Genomic DNA, 26,165 nt, shown 5'->3' on the forward strand with positions numbered 1-26,165 from the left:
ACTTTCATTTAAACAACATCTCCTCCTAAACCAACAGGCCAATTTTGATGAAACTTCACAGGGTTGTTCCTTGGATGGTCTTCTTTAAAAATTATTAAAAGAATTGAATTCCATACAGAATTCTGGTTGCCATGGCAACCAAGAGGAAAAACTTTAAAAATCTTCTTCTCAAAAACCAGAATCCCTAGAGCTTAGATATTTGACATGTAGCATTGCCTAGTGGACCTCTACTAAAATTGTTCAAATCATGACCCCGGGGTCAAAATTGACCTCGCCCCAGGGGTCACTTGATTTTACATAGGAAAATCTTCAAAAAATTTCTAAAAATAAACCAGAAGGCCTAGAGCTTAGATATTTGACATGTAGCATTGCCTAGTGGACCTCTACAAAATTTGTTCAAATCATGACCCCCGAGGTCAAAATTGACCCCACCCCAGGGGTCACTTGATTTTACATAGGAAAATCTTCAAAAATTTTCTAAAAATAAACCAGAAGGCCTAGATCTTAGATATTTGACATGTAGCATTGCCTAGTAGACTTCTACAAAATTTGTTCAAATCATGACCCCCGGGGTCAAATTGACCCCGCCCCATGGGATTACTTGATTGTACATAGAAAAATCTTCAAAATAAACCAGAAGGCCTAGAGCTTAGATATTTCATATGTAGCATTGCCTAGTGGACCTCTACAAAATTTGTTCAAATCATGACCCCCGGGGTTAAAATTGACCCCACCCCAGGGGTCACTTGATTTTACGTAGGAAAATCTTCAAAAAATTTCTAAAAATAAACCAGAAGGCTTAGATCTTAGATATTTGACATGTAGCATTGCCTAGTAGACTTCTACAAAATTTGTTCAAATCATGACCTCCGGGGTCAAATTGACCCCACCCCATGGGGTTATTTGTTTAGCTTTAGCAAAGAATTTTTTTCAAGAAAGCAATTAAACTCAGGTGAGCGATATAGGGCCATCATGGCCCTCTTGTTTACATGATCTTTCTTGTCCAGTCAATAATTTTTGTTTAAATGGATGGATATTCAAGACCTTTGGTACAAATATTTGCCATAACAAGACAACATATGGCATTAATAACCCATACACTACTGTAAAGTTAAGGTCACACAAAAGAGGCTGAAGATTTAAGGTCATTTTTCCTGTCAGTTCTGTATTTTTTATGCATGCATGGATATTCAAATAACTTAGCACAAAATGTTCACTATAAGAACATGATGTATTGTTTTCAAGACCCATGCGTCGTCCTTAAATGTCAGTCACTCTGAGGTCAAATTTGTGTATAACTAATACAGTTGCCCATGTCCGTCCCCCTGTCTGTTCGTCCATCCATCCAGATTAATGTAGTGCATATCTCAAAAATTATTTGACCTTGAGTCATTAAACCTCACAGGATTGTTATTTAGCAAGGGAAGTGGTGCACCTAGTGTTTTAATTGGGATCTCAAACAGCCAGATCAGAGTAAGTTACAGCCCTTGAATCAGTCAAAAATATGCATGAAAATGGCCTAAGTTTGTGTCACATGTATCTCAAAAATTATTTGACCCAGGACTATGCAACATTACAGGAATATTATTCAGCATGTATAGTTCAAAGACTTGATATGTACATTGCTGTTATGAGGGCAGTGGGCCAAAGGTCAAGGTCACAATAACTATTAGTTCAAAAAGAGTTGTTGCTCAATTTATTCAGAACTCATCGACCTAAGGTCCTCAGACTGCATGCACGTTACCAATTGGCATTAAATGAACAATATTAATTTTGAGGTCAGTGGGTCAAAGGTAACAGTTACTTAAGTACTAGAAGTTTTTCCACTCAATTCATTATTACTTCTTTCATTTTGACCAAGGAACAATCAACATGTTGCTTTAAAGCAAGTGTGTAGAGATGTTCTTGTAATTTTTTTCAGTGGAATATTTCGACCTGGTATGAATGCTATTCTTGGACCAACAGGCAGTGGAAAATCTTCGTAAGTATATTGTGCAGAAGTTATGTATGATGATGTGTTTTCAATATTTTAAAAAGTGATACATTTTGAGATTTTAAGTTTCCTGTGTGTTATGTATCTGCATTAATTGTTTTTAGAATGGTACTTTCATATTTCAGTTTGAATAGTGTGTTGAAGAAGATCAGCTTCGCTGTGAAACAAAAACTGACATTTATCATAGTTATACAGATTTTTCAATTTTTAAGATTTAATCTACACCTTCTTGTGGTTTATCATCTGATTTACCATGGTTTAGAGTTCAGACACACAGGAATAAAGTTAATATTGAAGCATGCGAATGTCAGTTGACCCATGGTAAATCAGATGGTAAACCACAAGAAAGTCTTGTTCATTTTCATTTTAACTTGCTAATTGAAAATATTATGATAAAATTATGCTGGACTCAACTCACCAGAATAGTAATGAAATGAATGTCATGCAGCAATTTGACATATTACAAATTTTTTTTTATGCCCCCGAAGGGAGGCATATAGTTTTTGAACCGTCTGTCTGGCTGTCGGTCTGTCAGTCTGTCCGCAATTTTCGTGTCCAGTCCATATCTTTGTCATCGATGGATGGATTTTCAAATAACTTGGCATGAATGTGTACCACAGTAAGACGACGTGCAGTGCGCAAGACCCAGGTCCGTAGCTCAAAGGTCAAGGTCACACTTAGACGTTGAAGGATAGTGCATTGATGGGCGTGTCCGGTCCATATCTTTGTCATCGATGGATGGATTTTCAAATAACTTGGCATGAATGTGTACCACAGTAAGACGACGTGCAGTGCGCAAGACTCAGGTCCGTAGCTCAAAGGTCAAGGTCACACTTAGACGTTAAAGGATAGTGCATTGATGGGCATGTCCGGTCCATATCTTTGTCATCGATGGATGGATTTTCAAATAACTTGGCATGAATGTGTACCACAGTAAGACGACATGCAGTGCGCAAGACCCAGGTCTGTAGCTCAAAGGTCAAGGTCACACTTAGACGTTAAAGGATAGTGCATTGATGGGCGTGTCCGGTCCATATCTTTGTCATCGATGGATGGATTTTCAAATAACTTGGCATTAATGTGTACCACAGTAAGACGATGTGTCCTGCACAAGACCCAGGTTTGTAGCTCAAAGGTCAAGGTCACACTTAGATGTTAAAGGATAGTGCATTGATGGGCATGTCCGGTCCATATCTTTGTCATCAATGGATGGATTTTCAAATAACTTGGCATGAATGTGTACCACAATAAGACAACTTGTCACACGCAAGACCCAGGTCCGTAGCTCAAAGGTCAAGGTCACACTTAGACGTTAAAGATCATTTTTCATGATAGTGCATTGATGGGCATGTCCGGTCCATATCTTTGTCATTCATGCATGGATTTTAAAATAACTATGCATGAATGTGTGACACAGTAAGACAATGTGTCGCGTGCAAGACCCAGCTCCGTAGGTCAAAGGTCCTAAACTCTAACATCGGCCATAACTATTCATTCAAAGTGCCATCAGGGGCATGTGTCATCCTACGGAGACAGCTCTTGTTGGACATCATAGTGTTTTCTCACTGGTCCACATGTCAGCTGTTCTTTATCACAGAATATACAATGCATTATTAACTTAGCTGTTAAGATCTTTACATTCACTTTGGAAATAAAGCTCTCATTAATGATCCTGGAAAGGCAATAGTTTATAATAACGGATTTGTGCACTTCCATCAGTCAGGGGTGTAACTGTTTCAAGTTATCACAGTTTATAACCCATTTGAGTTATTGCTTAAACTTTCATAACTTGTTTCAATTATCATAAAATATTACAAAGCCCTCCTGTGCCAAATCCTCATTTTGAATGAGACTTATGCAATTATTTCCTGAATCCTTGACCTTTTGTCTTTCCAGCTATGCAGTAAAAATATTTTACCAAGGCTGATAAAAGTTTTATGCAAAAGATTTAAAGCTATAAAACTCTTAATAACCCATTATGCTTGTCAGGTCATGATCAGACTAAAAGAGAATTTGATTAACCACAGTTTGCTACTAATTTCACTTTAAAGGTCACTTTGTGAGAACAGCAAAAAGACTTTTTTTGAATAACTTACACAAGTTAACTATATTTTATAACTAATACAGGTTATAAAATGCTTGAAAAAGTAACTGAAATAGGTTACATAACTTAAAACAGTTACACCCCTGACTGTCCATTGTCTTATGCTACTCTCGCGCTTAGCTCAATAGGGAGAGAGCAGATCTACGGATCTTTGGGCCCTGAGTTCGATCCTCGGGTGTGGCTTATGTTCTCTATGACGATTTGATAGAAGACATTGTTTCTGATATCATTTGTTCTTCACCTCTGATTCATGTGGGGAAGTTGGCAGTTACTTGCAGAGAACAGGTTTGTACAGGTTCAGAATCCAGGAACACTGGTTCTGTGGTTAACTGCCTGCTGTTACATAACTGAAATACTGTTGAAAGACCACCTAAAACCCAAAACAAACAAACAAACATTTTGTCACATTAAATATACAGTATAGCATTTCTACACGTTTCCAAGGTTACTGGATGTGTTAGCTGGAAGAAAAGATCCAAGTGGACTGTCAGGGATGCTGCTTTTAGATGGTTGTCCACCACCTGAAAATTTCAAATGTATGGTCGGATATGTTGTACAGGTAGATCTTTGTTCCTTAACATTGACTGCTTTTGTTGGGTTTCTGCAGTATTTTATAGAAAAACTTGAGAGTAATACCCCAGTCACACATAACGGCGCAGATAGCTACGTCTAGCCAGGGATATAAACATAGTAATCCATATCAAACATCGTTTTTGACAATGGTTTACATTTATTTCTTTACAAATGGCATTCTTTTTTAAAGGGGGACAACTCCTTTAGAATATTTTAAGTATCCAATTCTATGGGACAGAACAGTAAAACATCTTTTGGACAGATAAGTTGTTTGTCAAGATGTGTTCGTTTACTAATAATTTCTGCTAAATCTTAAAGACAGAGAGTTCAATTTTATACACTTGACTGCCAATTAGGGAAATCAGCATGATTTACTTCATCTTATTTAGGTAAGAACCACCATCGTGCTGAATATGTTACATTACCTAAATAACGGACTGTTCCATTATTAAAAGTACAAAAACATCGCTGACCTTAAAACCAAACTACCGGGTATATTAAAAATTTGTTGTTTTTTTTTTACACTTGACTGAATTTTTACACTCAACTAAATCCTCTTGTCCAAAAGATACAATATAAAATTTGGTTATATAAAACTGGATAAATGAGAAGGCTTTGTAGGATTTACGGATCATTACTTATTTGTGATAGTGTCCTTAAAACATTCTTTTGGGAAAATGTCATTAGATACAGTTCCTTTATTTACCTGAATAAGGCCATTTGAAATTACTTGCTAGATTATCATCCAAATTTTCATCAAAATGGGGAAGGCGGTGGGGGACATTGGTTTTTATTTCTTTTATATCCTGTAATGACAGACTAAAATGAAAAATACCAAGCAGAGTTTAGGTCAGTTAAATAAACGGATAATAAAAACGAAAATAATTTTTGAAATATAAAGTAATCTTAGATGTTCTTTTTTCTTTGGAAAAATAAAGAGTCAAGGCATTATGAGAATTTGGAGGCAAGCAGAAATGATAATCAAGCTGTTGGTTTATAATATTTTCAACATACAGTAAAACCTGTCTTAAGCAGCCAGCCAAGGGAGTGAGAAAAAGTGGCTGCTAACAGCAGGTGCCTGCTTAATGCAGGTAATTTATAGAATGAATGACCATGTTGGGAAATGAGACACTGGCTACTTAATAGAGGTGACCACTAAAGCAGGTTTTACTGTAGTTTAAAGGTATATATTAGCTTGATTTCTAGGTTAGTTAGTATTTAAATTCATAAATGAATGCCTATAGTGCTGTGCAGATAAGGTATCTGCAAAATACCCATACAAATTATATGCATGTTTAACTTACTGTTCTACTTTCCTTAAACTTAAGTTAAAATTTTGTTGATGTCAGAGGTCAAGATTCCTGATCTAAAAATGTGACAGCGTGAGTGTTCAGATGTAATAAATATGTCTTAGGCGTAAAAAAAAAATTGTTTGTTTCCAGTATCCCGACCTACCCTAAATTTTTGGCCTGACCCTAAATGTTTTTATGGCCTTGGAGAATATTTTTTTTCAACTTTTTTACAAAATGATGCAAAACTGCAATTTTTATGCGTTAAGAATGGCCAGTGATGTTAAAAATCAACTTACTGATGCTCTAAAGGCATATCCCCCTTATTTGTAATCATTTTTTGACAAAAAAATAATTTCCGAAAAATCTCCCTTAATAAAAAAAATTTCCAAAAAAAAATTTTCCGACCTACCTACCCTATTTTTTTGAGCATGTTACCGGAAACAAAGAATTTTTTTTTAGGCCTTATGTAGTGGCCTCCATGGCAAGGTGGTTAGGGTCATTGACTTTGAATCACTTACCCCCTCTCTAGGTTTACGTGGGTTCTAAATCCATTATGGGATCCAATGTATATTTCTGACTTCCTATGAAACTAAGCAGTTGGCTTGTGGAAGGTCGGTGGCTTCACACAAGTGTCAGCATATGCCTGAAGTAATGCCCAGAGGAGAGGCACCTAGGATCTTCCTTCTATTTTAAAAATTCTGCAACGTTGCCATTTGTCCTGAATTATGACAGTGTTACTTAAGACCTAGCCAAACACAATAAAGAGAAATGCTCTCAGTTTCAGACAACATTTACGCGTGAGTGGGATTTGAAACAACTTTGTAAGCTGATGCAAATATTTAAAAAAAAAACATTGAAATACTATAGGTTATAAGTTTTCTTGAATTTGTAAAGATTAATGTTGGTTTCGTATTTCTTAAATGGAAAAGAACACTCTGTAGTTTATCCCAAGATATTCTAGTTTCTCACTGATAAGGCTAAAATTTTAGTTGTTATAGCTCCCATGTAGTGCAGATTAAGTTTCAGCTTGTTTCAAAGTCCTGTGTTTTGCAACAAGAATTCATTATATGAAATCCCTTTGTTCACAAGAAAAGACATGTCAATATTTTGTAGAAAAATAGAACTTTTAAATGGTGGAATGGAAAACCAAAAAAAAAGATAAAAAAAAGGCCAAAAAGATATTGTGAATGTAAGTGGTGGAAACAAGCTCTGCTTGTGTATACATGCAACTAGTAGTTAGGACCTTTTTTCTGAATACATTTGAAATTGAAATGTTGCTTGTTTTTAGCTCGACTATTCGAAGAATAGTCTAGCTATTCTACTCACCCTGGCGTCGGCGTCGGCGTCGGCGTCACACCTTGGTTAAGTTTTTGCATGCAAGTACATACAGCTATCATTTAAAGGCATATAGCTTTGAAACTTATTTATTCTTTTTCTAGGTCAATTACCAACCTCACTGGGTCAAGTTCCATAACTCTAACATGTATTTTGAGCAAATTATGCCCCTTTTGGACTTAGAAAATTCTGGTTAAAGTTTTACATGCAAGTTACTATCTCCAAAACTAATGCAGATATTGAATTGAAACTTCACATGTGTCTTCAGGGTTATAAAACTAGTTGATAGCACCAAGTCCCATAACTCTGACCTTCATTTTGGCCAAATTATGCCCCCTTTTGTACTTAGAAAATTTTGGTTAAAGTTTTGCGCGCAAGTACATACAGCTATTACTAAAAGGCATATAGATTTGAAACTTGTTTTTTCTTTTTCTAGATCAATTACCTACCTCACTGGGTCAAGTCCCATAACTCTGACATGTATTTTGACCAAATTATGCCCCCTTTTGGACTTAGAAAATTCTGGTTAAAGTTTTGCATGCAAGTACATACAGCTATTACTAAAAGGCATATTGATTTGAAACTTATTTTTTCTTTTTCTAGATCAATTACCTACCTCACTGGGCCAAGTCCCATAACTCTGACATGTATTTTGAGCAAATTGTGCCCCCTTTTGGACTTAGAAAATCCTGGTTAAAGTTTTACATGCAAGTTACTATCTCCAAAACTAATGCAGATATTAAATTGAAACTTCACATGTGTCTTCGGGGTTATAAAACTATTTGATAGAATCAAGTCCCATAACTCTGACATGTATTTTGGGCAAATTATGCCCCCTTTTGGACTTAGAAAATCCTGGTTAAAGTTTTGCGTGCAAGTACATACAGCTATTACCAAAAGGCATATAGCTTTGAAACTTATTTATTCTTTTTCTAGGTCAGTTACCAACCTCACTGGGTCAAGTTCCATAACTCTTAACATGTATTTTGAGCAAATTATGCCCCCTTTTGGACTTAGAAAATTCTGGTTAAAGTTTTACATGCAAGTTACTATCTCCAAAACTAATGCAGATATGGAATTGAAACTTAACATGTTTCTTCGGGGTTATTAAACTAGTTGATAACATCAAGTCCCATAACTCTGACCTTCATTCTGGTCAAATTATGTCCCATTTCGAACTTAAAACTCTTTTGATATTTAACATTTTGGGTAATAATTTCCTGCTTCTGTGACAATATTTCGAATAGTCGAGCTTGGCTGTCTTACGGACAGCTCTTGTTATTTACAGGATGATGTTGTCATGGGAACGTTAAGTGTGAAGGAGAATTTCCATTTCTCCGCTGCACTAAGGTTACCCGCCACAGTCTCTGCAGCAGAGAGAGAAGAGAGAGTACAGAATGTTATCACAGAACTCGGGCTGCAGCATTGTGCCAGTACAAAGGTACGACAGTAACTGTTGTCAATTTTACATGAAATTTTCAAGATAGAATTTCTTTGGAAAGGATGATTTCTAAGTAGGGAAAATTGTTAAGATGTTGAGGAGACTTTTCCTCACCCAAGTTGAGGTGAAGTATTTATCCAAAGTTCTGTGAATTGTGTCACTTGTGACAGGGTAGTGAAGGGAATAGAATCGTACTCCATGGTCACATGAACCCAAAAGTTTGTAAGCATTTAAGTCATAAAAATAAAACTTTTATTAAGGAGTTGCACAATGGCATAGTAAAATGATAGTTTAGGTAATTTCAGGACTATATATTTTATTTTCTTTTTCTGGTATTTTTCTCTACATTTTAAGAGTCTGCCGTGCCTGATTCTGTTTGCAAACTGGCATATTACATGTATGCTGTGTTATGCAAAACTCATTGTTATGTTGTCACATTAAGGTTGGAAATGAGTTTATACGTGGGGTCTCTGGTGGAGAGAGGAAGCGATGTAACATTGGAATGGAGCTGATTATCTCACCACCTGTGCTATTTTTAGATGAACCAACCACAGGGCTTGATGCAAACACAGCTAATACAGTCATGCTTTTGTTAAAAACGTAAGTTAATTGAACTGAAATCTTGTCCTAAAAAATTCAGGAAGTGGACTGAGCATGATTCAAGCAAGCTTCCAGGCTACTCTGTCTGTCGTAAAAAATAAGTGGAAGCTAAATGATAAAGTGTGTTTTTGTAAGCATTTGATTAAGATTACAGATTTAGAATTATTACTTTTATAGTCTGGCTGCATAAGACAGGTATCTGCTTAAGACAATTTGAAATAAGATTAAAATGTCAATTTGGCAAGTTAGTTGAATGGCTGAGTAAAGCAAGTGATTGCTTACTGCAGATGGCCATTAAGGCAGGTTTAACTACATAAAAATCTTTTTGTCATAATGGCTTGATTGTATTTAGAAGATCTTGTATTGACAACTTCCAGTTTAGCAATGCGAGGACGGACAATCATCTTTTCAATACATCAACCAAGGTTCAGTATATACAGACTGTTTGACAATCTATGTTTGTTGTCTATGGGGGAAGTTGTGTACCATGGAAATTGTGAAGAATCTCTGCAGTTTTTCCAGTCAATAGGTGGGTATACAAGAATGGTACATGACATACTAGGGCGAGGGCCTTGTAATAGATGTTTGATTGAGTCTGTTCACAAGAGGTAATGAAATGTGCAAGACCCGATATGCCCCCTAGAAATGGCTTAAGTGGAACTCTATTATCCATAAACATTGATTAGACTCTATGATCTAAAAGTACCAGAAAATGTTACAACACTATGTCCAAGTATAGAGAGACTTTTTACAGCTGCCACATAGCAGTTAAAGGTGCTGTTGTGACATGTTCGCTATTTAAGATAAAATATATGTCAACAGAATAATCACATTTGCCTGGAAACATGTACACAATGTTTGCATTCATACATTGGTTGTGGTGCAGTAGAAATTGGATGTCATGAAAATTAAAAGGTTGTAGTAGACTAGTGATTTTTGCAACGTCATTACAGACTAATAGTGCTATAGTCATACATGGGCTGGAATGACCATATTTGGGTCTGTTTATTGTAATGAATAGATATAAATATATATAGAGAGAGAGAAAGAAAATGATATGTAATGAAATAATGTTAAACAAAATACTGTTGTAAAGATATTTGAAATAAATAGATTTCTACTTCACATTTTACCACATATTACTTGAATATTGCAGGTTATAAATGTGAAGAGCATAATAACCCACCAGATTTCTTCCTTGATGTCATTAATGGAGATCCAAATGCAGTTACCAGTGATATCTCTCAGATTATCTCCAGTACAGGTAGAAACATTTATATAATAGAGCTATTACCTTGATCTACAATGTTGTATTTGGTGTGAGTGGATTTTGCCAAGACTGGATTCCAACGAAGGCTTTGACCCGAGTGTGATCTGCTCTAGCAGAATCCAGGAGAGCGTAAGGCATCATTGTGTATGGCTTTAATGACCCTTTTATCATATACAAGCTGTATTTCACACTGAAAATTTGTAGGTATATAATAAAGCTGAATACAACCATACAGTTTGTGTGGGAGGAAAACTCTGGCCCAGTTTTAAGGCCCCTCATCTATCTGAGTTAACACTGCGCTCACAGGAAGCCATTTAACAGGCTTTTGGAAGGTTGTTGGTTTTACCAAGGTGTCCGCCTGTGCTTTTAAGTAATCCCCAAGTAAACACATTGCATCTTCCTCCACTGTTAAATGCTGTAAAGTCACCTTATAACCTAAATTCTTTAATCTTGTTGATTTTTGCAGATTTACTCTTTGCTATTAAAGTGTTGTAATTTTAAACTCTACCTGACCAAAAAGAAATTTAGGAACTGTTACTGAATTTTGGTCAGAAAAAAAAGAACTATTTTGTAAGACAGGATGTATGGAAATAAAACTGAATGCTGAAGGAAAATTTTTTTTTTTTGTGAAATCTAAAGTTAGAAAAAGGCAAAACATCTTTAAAATATATAAAGATTACTGAACTTTGGTCAGAAAAAAAATATTTAAAGATTGTGTAAGATGAACTGATACCTAAGATAATAAATGTGTTAATCTTTGTAATTACAGATATGGAGACAGTTTCTCTTGGAGGAGGTAAGAGTTGTGACCATTGTATTCAATTTTTTTTGAAGATTTCATTACTTATGACACAATATTCTGATGTAGTTTTTATAAACTGCTCGCTTCTAATTGCTTTAGGGGTATGTTTCAAGTAAATCATTGATCGTTGATTGATTTTGTTGAATGCTTTTTCGAATGCTTCAGGCTCTTCAAGGTTATAGCAGAGCCTGTTTCTGCAGTGTGGATATTTCGTAACTGAATGTGCTTATGCTACTCATATTTTCTGCACTTACAGCAAGTTGCATAGACATTGTTAGACATTTCGTATACATTGTTATAGTAACACAGGTGACAAAATCTAAGATCATGTTTAGTAACCCTGTTGTTTGGTCCATCTAATCAGTAACCATTTTCTTACGAATTACAGCTTTGTTTTGCAAAATCCATACATAAAATATACATCATTCAAAAGGTTTATGAGAGTGGTAGTAGGATCTTTAAAGAATTTTATAATATCGTTATTAATATCAGTTTTATTGCCAAAAATGTTCTTTTCCCATTGCAAGAATCTGGCAAAATCACAATTTCACACTTTTTGGGGGTTTTTTTTACGTTTTCTTCTTTTAGAAATTTCCTAAAATTTTTGCAGGGAAATATTGTTATTATGGAAAATAAGATACTCTGAAAGTTTTCTAATAGTCCATCAACGCATGAAGCCAAAATTTAAATTAAAAACAAAGTTGGTGTCAAAAACGGCCAAACTTCACAATGGAAAATAAGCCACCAAAATTGGTTTTTTTTATTATAAATTCAAAATTAACAAAGATATTTTGAAAATTTATGAAGTTCCTCTTACCATCCCTGGAGTTCTTTTATTATGATAAATGATTATAATACCAGTAGTATAGTTTTATAAAGAACTTTGTTACGGAAAAGGTGGATCAACTAGTAATGCCATATATATATTTCTCATGTAAATTATTTAAATTATCTCCTTATAAATGCATCAGAGGAAAGTAGTAAGTGTGGATTTTGCTTGTTTGTTCTAAGTTTAAAAAAGCATGCTCGGATATGTAAATACTGTAGTTCTGTCATCATGTAATAACTTTATCAGTAAACTTGAGACATTTTTATCAGCTCCCAAAGATAAGTACAGAAAAAGAACTAAAAGTGATTTAGATCTTTAATCTGAAATTAAATATTTGTAGAACTTGTAGTCAAAAATTATATTCCCAGCTATTTCTGCATATTTTGACCATTGTAAAGTTTTATGAAACAGGCTGGAAGTGAACGACTTTGAGTTTGCTTATTTTGTTTAGCAACATTAAATTTGTTAGAATACCTAGAATATCTGAGTGAATGGTAAATATTTTTGAAGTTTTGCTATTTGATCCCTGATCAGGATTAGAATTTACATTTGATAATTGAAATGCCATAATTGGAATAAATCCATTTACTCAGAGCAATTGTTTTTTTTTACCAAGATATTTCGGCTATATCGCATAGCCTTCATCAGCTGACAGCACTGAGTTCTTGTCAGTGGGTGTCACATGACTTTGACCAGAACTCAGTGCAGTCAGCTGATGAAGGCTATGCAATATAGCCGAAATATCCAGCTAAAAATCCAATTACTCTGAGTAAATGGATTTATTCAAAATATGGACAATCCAGAGCAAGAGAACAACCTTCATGGTTGAAATGCCATAAGTTTACTGTATTACTTCTTTGCTATTAACATAGTTTTGTACTAACTTTCTATTAATCATCAAATTTATTTGAACAGACCATGTTTAACTTCATATTTTACATAGTAATATTGATTAGCTACTAAATGTTGTTATCTAAACCATGCACATTAATTTTCAAGTGATCAAAGATAATTATGTAGAGGGTACGTAACAGACATGAATATTCATCCCCATCACATTCCAGTCTCCCGCCTCCCTACCTAAAGTATAGTATCCCTTATAGTCTTTGGTTTCAAGAGGGGACTTGCCTGTAACTCTTACCCAGTCTGTCATAAATGGCAGCCTGTTCCAAGGAATTAAAGGCAGTTATTCATATTTTGGTCAAGTACAGTTGAAACTCGATATCTTAATCTTGCGTGACTAAGATAGTAAGATAGGTTTGAAATAAATGATTTTAAAAGCTACAAGTTTTTCAGTTTCGTCAAATGCATACAGTCATGTAAGTTTAGAAGTTGTATCGAAATAAAAAGAAATACAGTTGTGTTTGACCATCTTTAATTTTGTTTTGTTTTACTTTTGGATTGTTGGCAAGTTTTATAATGAAAACTGAGCTTAAATACTCACCAGGACGTATTTGATTTCACAGTAGAGGCCCATGAATAAAATTTTGACTAGGAAAGTCAATGTAGCAGTGTTTATATAATGTATATAATTGGTCTATAATTTGGATTGTCCGATTAGGTCAGTTGGTAGAGCATCTGACTTGCAAGCAGAAGGTCACAGGTTCGAGTCCTGTATCGGTCTGCACATTTTTCTGCTCCTATTAGATTGGTGCCGTGAGTGTGGTGATTAGCCTTGGAATCCTAGAGCTAGGGTGAAGCAATGGCTGGGTTAGTTAAAAGAATCTGAGTTTGTCTTTGAAAAAAGGAGGGAGGAATGTAGCAGTGTGTATATCATTATGTCTCTCCCCCTGAGACAGATTGTTTTTGCCCTGTCCGTCCATCCTTCCGTCCATCAGTCACACTTCATTTCCAATCAATAACTGGAGAACCATTTGACCTAGAATCTTCACACTTCATAAGATGGCAAGGCTTATAGAGTAGACGACCCCTATTGTTTTGGGGGGTCACTCCATCAAAGGTCAAGGTCACAGGGACCTGAACATGGAAAACCCTTTCCGATCAATAACTTGAGAATTACTGTACCAAGAATGTTGAAACTTCATAGGATGATTGGTCATGCAGAGTAGATGACCCCTATTGATTTTGGGGTCACTCTGTTAAAGGTCAAGGTTACAGGGGCCTGAACATGGAAAACCATTTCCGATCAATAACTTGAGAACCACTCGACCCTGAATGTTGAAACTTAATAGGATGATTGGACATTCAGAGTAAATGAGCCCTATTGATTTAGGGGTCAGTTGGTTAAAGGTCAAGGTCAAAGGGGCCTGAACATTGAAAACCATTTCCAGTTAGTAACTTGAGAACCACTTGACCTAGAATGTTGAAACTTCATAGGATGATTTGTCATGCGGAGGAGATGACCTCTATTGGTTTTGGGGTCACTCTATTAAAGGTCAAGGTCACTGGGGTCTGAACATGGAAAACCATTTCCTGTCAGTAACTTGAGAACCACTTGACCCAGAGTGTTGAAACTTGATAGGATGATTAGTCATGCAGAGTAGATGACCCCTATTGATTTTGGGGTCACTCTGTTAAAGTTCAAGGTCACAGGTCCCTGAACATGAAAAACCATTTCCGATCAATAACTTGAGAACCACTTGACCCAGAATGTTGAAACTTTATAGAATGATTGGACATGCTGAGTAGATGATCCCTATTGACTTTTGGGTCACTTGAACAAAGCTAAAGGTCACAGGGGCCTGAACATTGAAAAGCATTTCCAGCCAGTAACTTGAGAACCACTTGATCCAGAATGTTTGTAGGATGATTGGTCATGCAGAGGAGATGACCCCCATATTAATTTTGGGGTCACTGTTTAAAGGTCAAGGGTCACAGGGGCCTAAACATGGAAAAACATTTCCAGTCAGTAACTTGAGAACCACTTGACCCAGAATGTTGAAACTTGGTGGGATGATTGGAAATGCAGAGTTGATGACCCCAATTACTTTTGGGGTCACTTGGTCAAAGGTAAAGGTCACAGGGGCCTGAACATGGAAAACCTACAGTCAGTATCTTGAGAACAACTTGACCCAGAATGTTGAAACTTCATAAAATGATTGGTCATGCAGAGGAGATGACCCCTATCGCTTTTGGGGTCAATTGGTTGAAGGTCAAGGTCAAAGGGGCCTGAACATGGAAAACCATTTCTGGTCAGTAACCTGAGAACCACCTGACCCAGAATGTTGAAACTCCATAGGATGATTGGTCATGCTGAGGAGATGACACCTATTGATTTTGGGGTCACTCTGTTAAAGTTCAAGGTCACAAGGGCCTGAAAATGAAAAACCATTTCCGATCAATAACTTGAGAACCACTTGACCCAGAATGTTGAAACTTTATAGGATGATTGGACATGCTGAGTAGATGATCCCTATTGATTTTTGGGTCACTTGATCAAAGGTCAAGGTCTCAGGGGCCTGGACATGGAAAACCAATTCCAGTCAGTAACTTGAGAATCACTTGACCCAGAATGTTGAAACTTCGTAGGATGATTGGTCATGCAGAGTAGATGACCCCTATTGATTTTGGGGTCACTTGATCAAAGGTCATGGTCACAGGGGCCTGAACATGGAAAACCATATCCGGTCAGTTACTTGAGGACGACTTGACCCAGAATGTTGAAACTTCATAGGATGATTGGTCATGCAGAGGAGATGACCCTATCGACTTTGGGGTCACTCTCTTAAAGGTCAAGGTCACAGGGGCCTGAATGTGGAAAACCATTTCTGGTCAGTTACTTGAGAACCACATGACCCAGAATGTTGAAACTTCATAGGATGATTGGACTTGCAGAGTAGATGACCCCTATTGATTTTGGAGTCGCTCTATTAAAGGTCAGGGTCGCAGCGGATAGAAAATGAAAATCCATTTCCAGTTAATAACTTAAGAACCATTTGACCTAGAACCTGTAAACTTCACAGGGTGATAGGAATTAGAGAGTAGGTGACCCCGACTGTTTTTAGGGTCACTCCATCAAATGTCAAGGTCACAGGGGGCTGAACATAGAAAACCATTTCCGATCAATAACTTGAGAACCACTTGACCCAGAATGTTGAAACTTAATAGGATGATTGGACATGAAGAGTAGATGACCCCGAATGATTTTGGGGTCACTTGATCTAAGGTCAAGGTCACAGGGGTCTGAACATGGAAAACCATATCCAATTCATAACTTAAAAAACCTCTAGGCCCAGAGTGTTGAAACTTAGTGGGATGATTGGACATGCCAAGTAGATGATCCCTATTGCAGCCAACCATCAGTGTCTCTTTGTCTTTCGCTCCTGTCCTCTATTTACTTCTTGCATATACGACTTTGCATTGGGGGAGACATTTGCTTTTTTACAAAAGCATCTTCTAGTTGGTCTATAATTTTGATTGTCCAATTAGCTTAGTTGGTAGAGTGTCTGACTTGCAAGCAGAAGGTCGCAGGTTCGAATCCTGTATTGGTCTGCACATTTTTCCGCTCCTATTACATTGGTGCCATGAGTGTGGTGATTAGCTTTGGAATCCTAGAGCTAGGGTGAAGCAATGGCTGGGTTAGTCAAAAGAATCTGAGTTTGTCTTCGAAAAAAGGAGGGAGGAATGTAGCAGTGTGTATATAATGTATATAAATGGTTTATAATTTCGATTGTCCAATTAGCTCAGTTGGTAGAGCATCTGACTTGCAAGCAGGTCGCAGGTTCGAGTCCTGTATCGGGCTGAACATTTTTCCGCTCCTATTACACCATGACATATTACTCAACCTACGCCTTTTTTCCATGACACAGAAAAATCCACCTGAATAGATTTGTAAAGTCACTTGCATATAGTATATCACTGTTTTTTTTTCTCCTTTCATTATTTTTATCTTGAACTTCTGATAAGTCTGTTTACTAAGTGAAATATATAGGTCAGTAAGAAAACAGTTAGTTGTCAGCTTTTCATAGATGCATTTGCATCTATTTCAGATTATATAAAGGTGTTTTGATGAACCTTCCTGAAAAATGGTCATTTTAGGTTTAGGAAGATTCTGCAGAAGTTCACCTTATTCTAGCTGCTTCCCTTGCTTCTTTTATTAGCTCACCTGTCACGTAAGGTGAGCTTTTGTGATCGCCCTTTGTCCATCGTCCGTCCGTCATCCATCCGTCGTCTGTTCACAATTTCTTGTGAACACGATAGAGACCACAGTTTTCAGTCAGTTTTAATCAAACTTGCACACAACTTGTGTTGGCATAATATCTCGGTTCCTTTCGAAAACTGGCCAGATCCTGTCAATGGTTCCAGAGTTATGGCCTTTAAAGGGCCAAAATTTACTATTTTTGCCTTGTGAACTAGATAGAGACCACATTTTGCATTCAACTTTAATCAAACTTGCACTTAACTTGTATTGGCATAATATCTCGGTTCCTTTCGAAAACTGGCCAGATCCCATCATGGGTTCTAGAGTTATGGCCCCTTAAAGGGCCAAAATCAGCTATTTTTGGCTTGTGAACACGATAGAGACCACATTTTGCAATTAGCTTTAATCAGACTTGCACACAACACATCTCCCTTTATTTTATGTAAACGAATATATCTCAGCAGCATCTAAATTGTGAGATTGGTTTTAAATGTTATTTAAGTCTTCCAGGGTAACAAATAGTCATGCTTGTACAAAAATGCAGCATTTGAGCCTAGGACCCTCAAACTTGATATGGAGATTGGCCCTGACTAGTATGTGACCCATAGGTCAAAAGGGACTGTTACAAGAAAATATTTATCCTGATGATATTTAATGAGTATGCCTATGTGATCTATGTCAGAACTTTATCTTATTAAGAGCAATGGTACTCAGGTGAGCGATATAGGTCCGTTATGGCCCTCTTGTATTATCAAGAACCACACAGGCCAAGTATAAATAAAAGCATGGTTAAATACCTGTATTCTATCAGAGAACCAATAGTCGGGTGTCATACGTAATAGATATAGTATGTGTGAGAGTGTGTTACGAGGATATATCAGAGCTAGGGGTACATCAAGGGTATTTTTCTCTGCACATATCGTCGAGGCCGGTAGGCCGAGACAGATATGTGCAGAGAAAAATACTGAGATGTACCCCTAGCTCTGACATATCCTTGTAACACACGAGCATTACATATTATAACTGTTTTTTCGCATAGTTTTATCATTAAAATTTATATATTATTTTCATTTAAATTTGTTTATTATTATTTTTACTCTTTTGATTCCTCTTCTGCGCCTCGCTGACTGAAACACTAAAACTTCTGTTTTAGAAAATGTGTTCCCCAGATAAAAGTATCCAACAGATTTCTGCATTGGTTTTAAATCTTTGCATTTCATTGGCCAAACATATTGTAAAACATGTTGTTTTGTTTGTAAAAAAAAAACAAAGAAAAAGAAACATTTGAGAAATCTAAGAATTTCATATATTTCTGAATTTGGTGATAACTATCGAGTCTTTGAAATATTCTAGTTTATTTATTCTTTTACTTTATAAATGTAGGTGTTTGTGATAATTCTTTCTCTGTGAACTGTAAATTGGAGCTAAAATCATCTTCTCTTTGAAAGGAAAAATAATACTCCCTCAATAGGACATCGATAGAGAAAAAGTGTTGCGATATATATCGAACAGTTTTACTGTGCTGATATAATATCACAACAGTTTTTTTCTAATGGAACTCCATAGAGATTTCTGTTTTGTTTGTTTGTTTGTTTTGGGTTTAACGCCGTTTTTCAACAGTATTTCAGTCATGTAACGGCGGGCAGTTAACCTAACCAGTGTTCCTGGATTCTGTACCAGTACAAACCTGTTCTCCGCAAGTAACTGCCAACTTCCCCACATTAATCAGAGGTGGAGGACTAATGATTTCAGACACAATGTCGTTTATCAAATAGTCACGGAGAACATACGCCCCGCCCGAGTATCGAACTCGCGACCCCGCGATCCGTAGACCAACGCTCTTACCTACTGAGCTAAGCGGGCGGGCTAGAGATTTCTGTGTTGATATATATCGTAACAGTTTTGTAAAATATCAGCACAGATTTTGTAGTATTAATGTGTGTTACCATGTTTAACATACTGCAAAGATCAAAGGAAAACTGCCGCACTATGCCATAAAGTTTATAAGTACAACTGTACATCCTTAAGGCAAGTGTTTGTTGGGCCATACATTGTTTACATCATCTTTATTGTTGTTATTGAGAGAAAAAATCATCGTTTTTTTGCCTTCTTTTTTATGACACTCAGGAGTTAAAATACTATACAGCCCAGGGAAATTGTCTGCTTTAAAATACAATACAACACCAAAAATTATCTGCTGTCAATCCCACCAACAGTCTTAAAACTATTTTGATGTAGATTGCACACCTGTTGATGTCAGATTGCCAAGGGTTAAGTCCTAAAATGGGGTATTGACCCCATATTGTATTCACAAATGAAATCTGAGACCTTATTGAAATGTGATCTTTATCTGATTAGTTTAAAAGTATGATGAAATATGTTGCACAACACAGTGTTCTGTTTAATATGCAGAAATTTTACATAAGAAATTTTATGAGAGAATTTACTTCGTCATTGAATACTTGCCCTTAATATAGGATACAGATGGTTGAAAAAAATGATTTATTTTGTAGTTGAAAGCCACATGTTCTAGAATATGATACGCAATTTCCTTTCATGTACATGTATATATAACCAGTTACATAAGAGAGATTGAGATCTGTTACATATAATTGTGTGTACATGTAAGATTTGTTTTTGTGTATTTCAAGAATCGTATGAGGTATCAAAATTTGTGTATATTTACTTGTACTATAAAATCATTAATATTCGTGGGGTACAATTTTTTATAGATTTTGTGGTTGTGTCCATCCACAAAATTTAATACCAACAAACAAGTAAAATTCTTATTAATTTTATATAAAAAAATTGAACCCCACGAAATCTATCCCCACGAAATAGCTGTTTTGACCGAAACCAGTATTTAGGCTTTTGTTTTAATGAATAGACACCTTTTTGCAGAAGATATATATGCCAGGAAATTTCACAACCATTCTAATAAGTTCATAAACTTTTATAATTATCTTGACTTTTCCTTCTAATTACATGGCTCTCATCTTTTTGTTGCAGCTAAATAGGGGAAAAGAAACTTCAATTAACCAATTAGTCCTAAGCTAAATGTGAAATGTGAATCAATACATGTCTAGTTTATAGCTGTTGATGCTATGTGGTCAGTAAAAAATGAAATCATTTATATTCGTGGGGGACTTGGTTTCGTGGATTTCATTGTTGAGCCAATTGAGTTAAATCCCATCGAACAAGTAAGTCATGTTCATCATGTTCATTTCAAAGGTAAATTCTGAAATCTGCGAAGGCACATGAAATAACTGTTTTGGCCACCAAAATCATGAAATTTTGTACCCACGAAAGTAAATGTTTTCACAGTGCTTGGAGTCAGGTTTCATTATTATTTTGTATTTTGTCTTTACAGAAGGATTAGCCGTACATGAGAAGCTTGTGTCAGCTTATAATCAGTCACCATGGAAACGAAAGTATGCATACTATATTATAATTTTATTCTGTTTCAAGTTAGTTGCTTCAAACGTTATCGCACTTTAAATAACGTAACAAGAGAAGAACTACATACAATACTAAATGAAAAACTGGTGGGCATCATAGTGGTCCCAATCATTTTCCGTATAATTTTCCAGTTTTGTTTCATTCAAAACCACTGGATAATGCAGATATTTTCCTCATTCCCTTGCAACCTTGAGTTATATTTCAAAACCATTGAACTGACAAAGCTGCAAAGAGACTCTTATGAAAGAGTGTGTATAATAACCTAGGATGGTACATGAAAGCTCAAGTGAACTAAGCTGATTTTGAACAGGGTCCAGGAATATTGTACAAATATGATTCAAGTTGCTTCTTGTTACATATCGTTGATACATTTGTCTAAATTTTTAGTTTTGTCTAAAGTTCTGGTTTTTCCAGGAACATAGACTCAAAAGTGGTTTCTTTCATCACATTTGAGCAGAAACATATTTGTATTAACTAAACTAAAACTAAAACTAAATGATATTTACAATCTTCAGTACAGTTTATGGGTGTAATACTGTAGAATCTGGTAAATAAGCGCATATTTGAATATAAGCGCATATCAAAAGTAAGCGCATACGGCCTTACCGTTATTCTGTATGGGATAATAAGCGCATGTCATGCCCTTACCATAATTTTGTCTCGAAAATAGGCACATATCCGATTACTGGTAAACAGACAACAGATGCAGCAAAAAGATAATACCGTGATAATTGTTTATCATAAATACAGGCGACAAGTGTTATTACCTAATGAATAGCCGGTAGGTCTTAACAGATATTAGCGTCTATTAATTGTCTGATAAAATGATTATTGCTTACGATAATCATGCTTTTTGAATAAAAAGGGTTTTGCATTGTCATAACATTTTGTCATTCTTTTTTTAAATCTGTGTAAAGAATATAGATAAAATGCTACAATCTTAGTGTTGAACAGTTATTGAATGGTCTGAGAGATTGAACATTATTTGCAAATTATGTATTCATTATGCTTTCATTATGTCTAAATACTGTATGCAATAAAAGGAAGTAGTTCACTGTGCACATCCATGACCATGTTTTACTTTCGTTTTCTCAACCAAGGTAAGCACTGTCAATGACTCAGTATTCTAAATATATCAAAACTAGGCGCACGCATCTTGTCTATAAGCGCATATCAAATATAAGCGCATAGTTTTGGCTTAAGTATAAGCGCATATCAAAAATAGGCGCATAGAAGTGTCACTAAAATTATTATAAGCGTATATGCTTATTTACCAGATTCTACAGTATATTTTTTGGTCCTTAGGCAGTGCTAATTGGAAGATAAAGAAATATTTTCCAGTTTAGAAGCAGTTGTTTATAAGTTCAACCCACAATATGCTACTTGCACAGGTCTGATAACTTCTGCAGCAGACATTGCAAGGAGTGGACTCTTCGCCAGGTACTATATATATGAGGACTGGTTGGTTATTGGTTGAAAAAAAAACAACAACAAAACGGCAAGACCTTTTTTGGGGGTTCTACATACATATGTGAGTTTAGTATGACAGCGTAAGAAGCTTAGTAACTACCTTGTCTATCTCTTGAACCTTTGATAAATTGTTATATTTCATTTTTTTCAGACTTACAAGTGAGCTTGACCCAATACTGCAAGAACACGAGTCCAGAATCAGTAGGGGTGTTGTTAAACGGTTACCACCTATTGAATATGCTACCAGTGGTTTCACACAGGTATTATATTGCTTAAGTTAGTTAAAGACAAGCTGGCTTAAAGAAGATTTTGGTTGTTTTGTTTCAGTTAAAACAGGAAATGCTTAAAAAGCAGTAAATTTTAAAATATTTGATAGTTTCTCCAAATACTGTTTTAAGATTGGAGACTTCATTTCTCCAAGATGTCTGGGCAGGTATTACAAAGTGAACTGTCATAATTGATTTTTGTGCATGTGTGTGGAGATAATAAATCGGGAAAATGTTATTCCAATAAGGAGATGAAGTTATTGATAGTTACAGAGTAACATTGTTAAATTTTATTGACATGTAGGTCTTTATCTGAGAGATTGTGTTTGACCAACAAAAATTCAGATACATGACCAGATATATGGAAAGAGAGACAATTCAGATAAATCTTTTAGGGCTGTCATGTGACTTGTGTGTGAGTTGTTAAACAGAATATTTTTGGACTTGTTCCAGTGCACAGATTTTAGATGCTATTTTTCTGTATTTTCAGTTCTTGTACTGCAGTCAGAGAACATTACGCAACTTGATAAGAAATCCAGCAGTATCTGTGTTACAGGTTTGTACCGTATTAGTTTTGAATTACATTATTTACCTAAGAGACAGTTGAAACTGCTATCTTGAATTCCATTGGATCAAATGTTTTACTTTGAGATAACTGAAATTTGACTTAAAATATTTTTTCATACGTTTTCGGGACCTTACTTGAAAACTTTTGAAATAGCCGGAATTTTGAGATAAGCGAGTTAGAGATACCAAGTTTCAACTGTGTAAGGCAGCTAAATAGTTGTTGTAAAAAATAAACAAATTATAGCTAGTATGTTCTTGTACACAATGTTGGTAAACATTCATAACCCTTTGTATGTCGCTAACTTTATGAATGCTAAACAAAATAAAACTGTTGTGACTGTTCTCCAGTAGGCACTCATAAACAATTCATCTCTGAAATGTTAATCTTGGTTGTACTATAACTTTCACCAGTCAGTTCAGTAGATTCTGTGGAAAACATAGAAAGAAGACACCCCTCAAACAGGGAGAAAACATTGTCCCATTGGTATTTTTTGTAAAGTACCGGTACTCTTATTATAATTAGTTATGCTGCACTTAGCATGTAGTACCCACATGAAGCCAGCTGCCCGAAGATTTGCATATGAAAAATCGAAATCCAGGGCTCAGGAATTACTTCGGTATCTTGTTAAAGTTGCCTCTGTTTCATACTTCTCCCATTAATTATGGCATTTTGTATGTTGCATGTTTATGAATTTATGTATTGACAGTGTTGATTGTGCAGTAGTACCATTTAGATTAAAGGTATTGACATGAATTAATAAATATTGACTGTATCTGTATATATTTTCAGGTGTTGACAATGGTTATATTTGCTGTAGTTGTTGGCGCCATCTACTGGCAGATTGATGACTCGTGTAAATCAGGCCTACAAAATAGGTTCGCATTCTGACTTTATGCCCCTGATGTCGAAGCATTTGAAGTGTCGGTCCGTCACACTTTCTTGTATACACAGCTCCACTATCAGATTCAAATTAAACTTCGTATACATTATCAGCATGAAGTGAAATGCACATAATAATTGAGACATTCCTGTCAGATTCTTTCTTGAGCCATGGCCTTTATTTGGACATTGAAATTTTATAACTAGCGGTACAGCTGTACCTTGTGTACTGTAGTCAGTTCTACAGTTTCAGCCCAAAGTTTGCAGTTGGGCTAAAATAGGTCACTAGATAATCAGCCAGTAGTCTTGGAACAAAATAGACCGTGAGGCAAATCCTCTAGTTTCACAATAGAATCTATATACATGTGTTTTGCATTTACAGAACTGGTGCTTTCTTCTTCATCATTATGAACATGGTGTTTGGTAACCTGTCTGCTGTAGAACTGTTCATCAAAAACAGAGCCATCTTCTTGTAAGTCACACTATGTAATGAAGAATAAAGTCTAAATGTTGCTATGTCCATTGCCAATCATATGTTGTTAGCGTTTTACTTTTTACTGTTTTCTTCTCACGAACCACAAAATGGATCTTCACCAAACTTAGTCAGAATTATCTCTGCATGGACATCTTTCAAGTTTGTTCAGATGGTACATGTTCAGATGGTACAGCTTGGACCCTATTATGGGCTTCCAGAGTTAAAAATAGAAAAAAAAAAACATCATTTTCACAATTTCTTACTACTTTAAGGATCATCACCAAACTTGGTCTGTAGCATCCTTGTTAGGTCTTCTCTCAAATTTGTTCAGACTAGGCTCAAAACTCTTAACATCATTTTTGTAGGGATAATACACGTTTTTTTGTGTATTAACGTCTGCAGAAGCCTGCGGGATTGTTTGTGACCGAGACCGACAACGTGTATTGTCGCTATTCTTGCATAAAAAACATTACATGATGACTTTATGTGTTGTTTTCATATGTGATGACTTGACGTTTCCGGTACATTTTTTATTTACCATTCCTGTTGTCTTGGAAACGGTAAACTTGTTTTAAATATCCGTATCCAGGGCCCAGAAATAAACAACACTATCAAAAGCATATCATGAAGGTTTTTAAGCGATTTTTTTATCTCTCGTTATTACAAACATAAAATTACCAATAATTGTTCATGTCATTTCACAATTTGGTGGACTCGATCACAATTTCAAGAATAATAACTTTACATTCGAGTTATATTGAGTACTGACACAGTTGGAGTACGGATGAGTACGAATGTAGTGTCAAGCTTCCAAGCTGTTTATATAAATTCTTCGAGAAAATAGATAAAAACATACTGACTGATACCAAAATCATAAATATGATTCCTAAAAACAAAGAATCGCACAGGTAAACACGCGATTCTTTAACATTCACGATTGTCTACAAAATCTGAATTGACGCTGAGTTCTAAAAGGGGAGTAAACAAGGGAAGAAACAAGTACGAACATTGTTGGGGACAGTGCATTTGGCGTTAGTTACTGATACAGTAAAACATTCTATGGTTTAGATTGCATCTTTAATGCTTCAAGAAGAGGTTTTTATGAAAGAAACAAGACACAGATACCAGATGTCAGTCTGCGCAGAAATACATATACGGCCCTGGGAAAGCATTTCAAAAATAAAAATCTGGTATTAACAGCACGTGAATTGCCTTGTTTGCACATGAATTTTCTCCCGTTAATACATGGGCGGATCCAGTGAAAAAAGTAGTTTTTATGCTAGAATAGCTATTTGTGACTTCAATATTGACCAGTGATAAGGTAGCATTCTGAGATAAGAATCTGGCAAAAGAACCAGGGGCCTGTTTCACAATAGTTCATTTGTTTCATCCTAAGTTCCCTTCTAAGTATGGACTTTAAAAACTCATTCATTTCATAGGACATTACATGTATCCTTTTAAAAAGATATTGTAGTTCAACTTAATGACAAATCTCTCTTATTATTGTTTGGCTTGATTCCAAGAATGGTCAAATAGTTAAAATGAATCTGCTTAGAATTGTGTTTGTGAAATACCTTACTGCTAAGTTTGTACTAAGTAGGCTTTGTGAAATGGGTGCCTGTTTTCTATTCCTTATCTGTACTCGTTGTTAGAGAACTTCTCAAGTTACCTTTGTTGTAAAAGTGTACTCTTTAAATTTACATGAAAG

The 26,165-nt window shown here is 35.8% G+C and overlaps 1 protein-coding gene across 3 annotated transcripts in view; it reads left to right on the top strand.

The window, feature by feature from the left end:
- LOC123565032 (broad substrate specificity ATP-binding cassette transporter ABCG2-like) overlaps positions 1-26,165 on the top strand; it is a 65,891-nt gene that overhangs the window by 16,748 nt on the left and 22,978 nt on the right. For 2 of the 3 annotated variants that reach the window (XM_053537671.1, XM_053537669.1), the window contains 13 exons: positions 1,922-1,981; positions 4,542-4,656; positions 8,586-8,738; positions 9,181-9,338; positions 9,716-9,867; positions 10,495-10,602; positions 11,378-11,404; positions 13,239-13,262; positions 20,711-20,771; positions 22,421-22,529; positions 23,026-23,091; positions 23,893-23,978; positions 24,365-24,454. In XM_053537671.1, coding sequence (XP_053393646.1) covers positions 1,922-1,981; positions 4,542-4,656; positions 8,586-8,738; positions 9,181-9,338; positions 9,716-9,867; positions 10,495-10,602; positions 11,378-11,404; positions 13,239-13,262; positions 20,711-20,771; positions 22,421-22,529; positions 23,026-23,091; positions 23,893-23,978; positions 24,365-24,454 — 1,209 coding nt within the window. The remainder of the gene's footprint in view (positions 1-1,921; positions 1,982-4,541; positions 4,657-8,585; positions 8,739-9,180; positions 9,339-9,715; positions 9,868-10,494; positions 10,603-11,377; positions 11,405-13,238; positions 13,263-20,710; positions 20,772-22,420; positions 22,530-23,025; positions 23,092-23,892; positions 23,979-24,364; positions 24,455-26,165) is intronic. The other variant, XM_053537670.1, reaches the window with a different exon arrangement.

The sequence above is a fragment of the Mercenaria mercenaria genome, chromosome 2 (genome assembly GCF_021730395.1).
Source record: "Mercenaria mercenaria strain notata chromosome 2, MADL_Memer_1, whole genome shotgun sequence".
Classification (NCBI taxonomy): domain Eukaryota; kingdom Metazoa; phylum Mollusca; class Bivalvia; order Venerida; family Veneridae; genus Mercenaria; species Mercenaria mercenaria.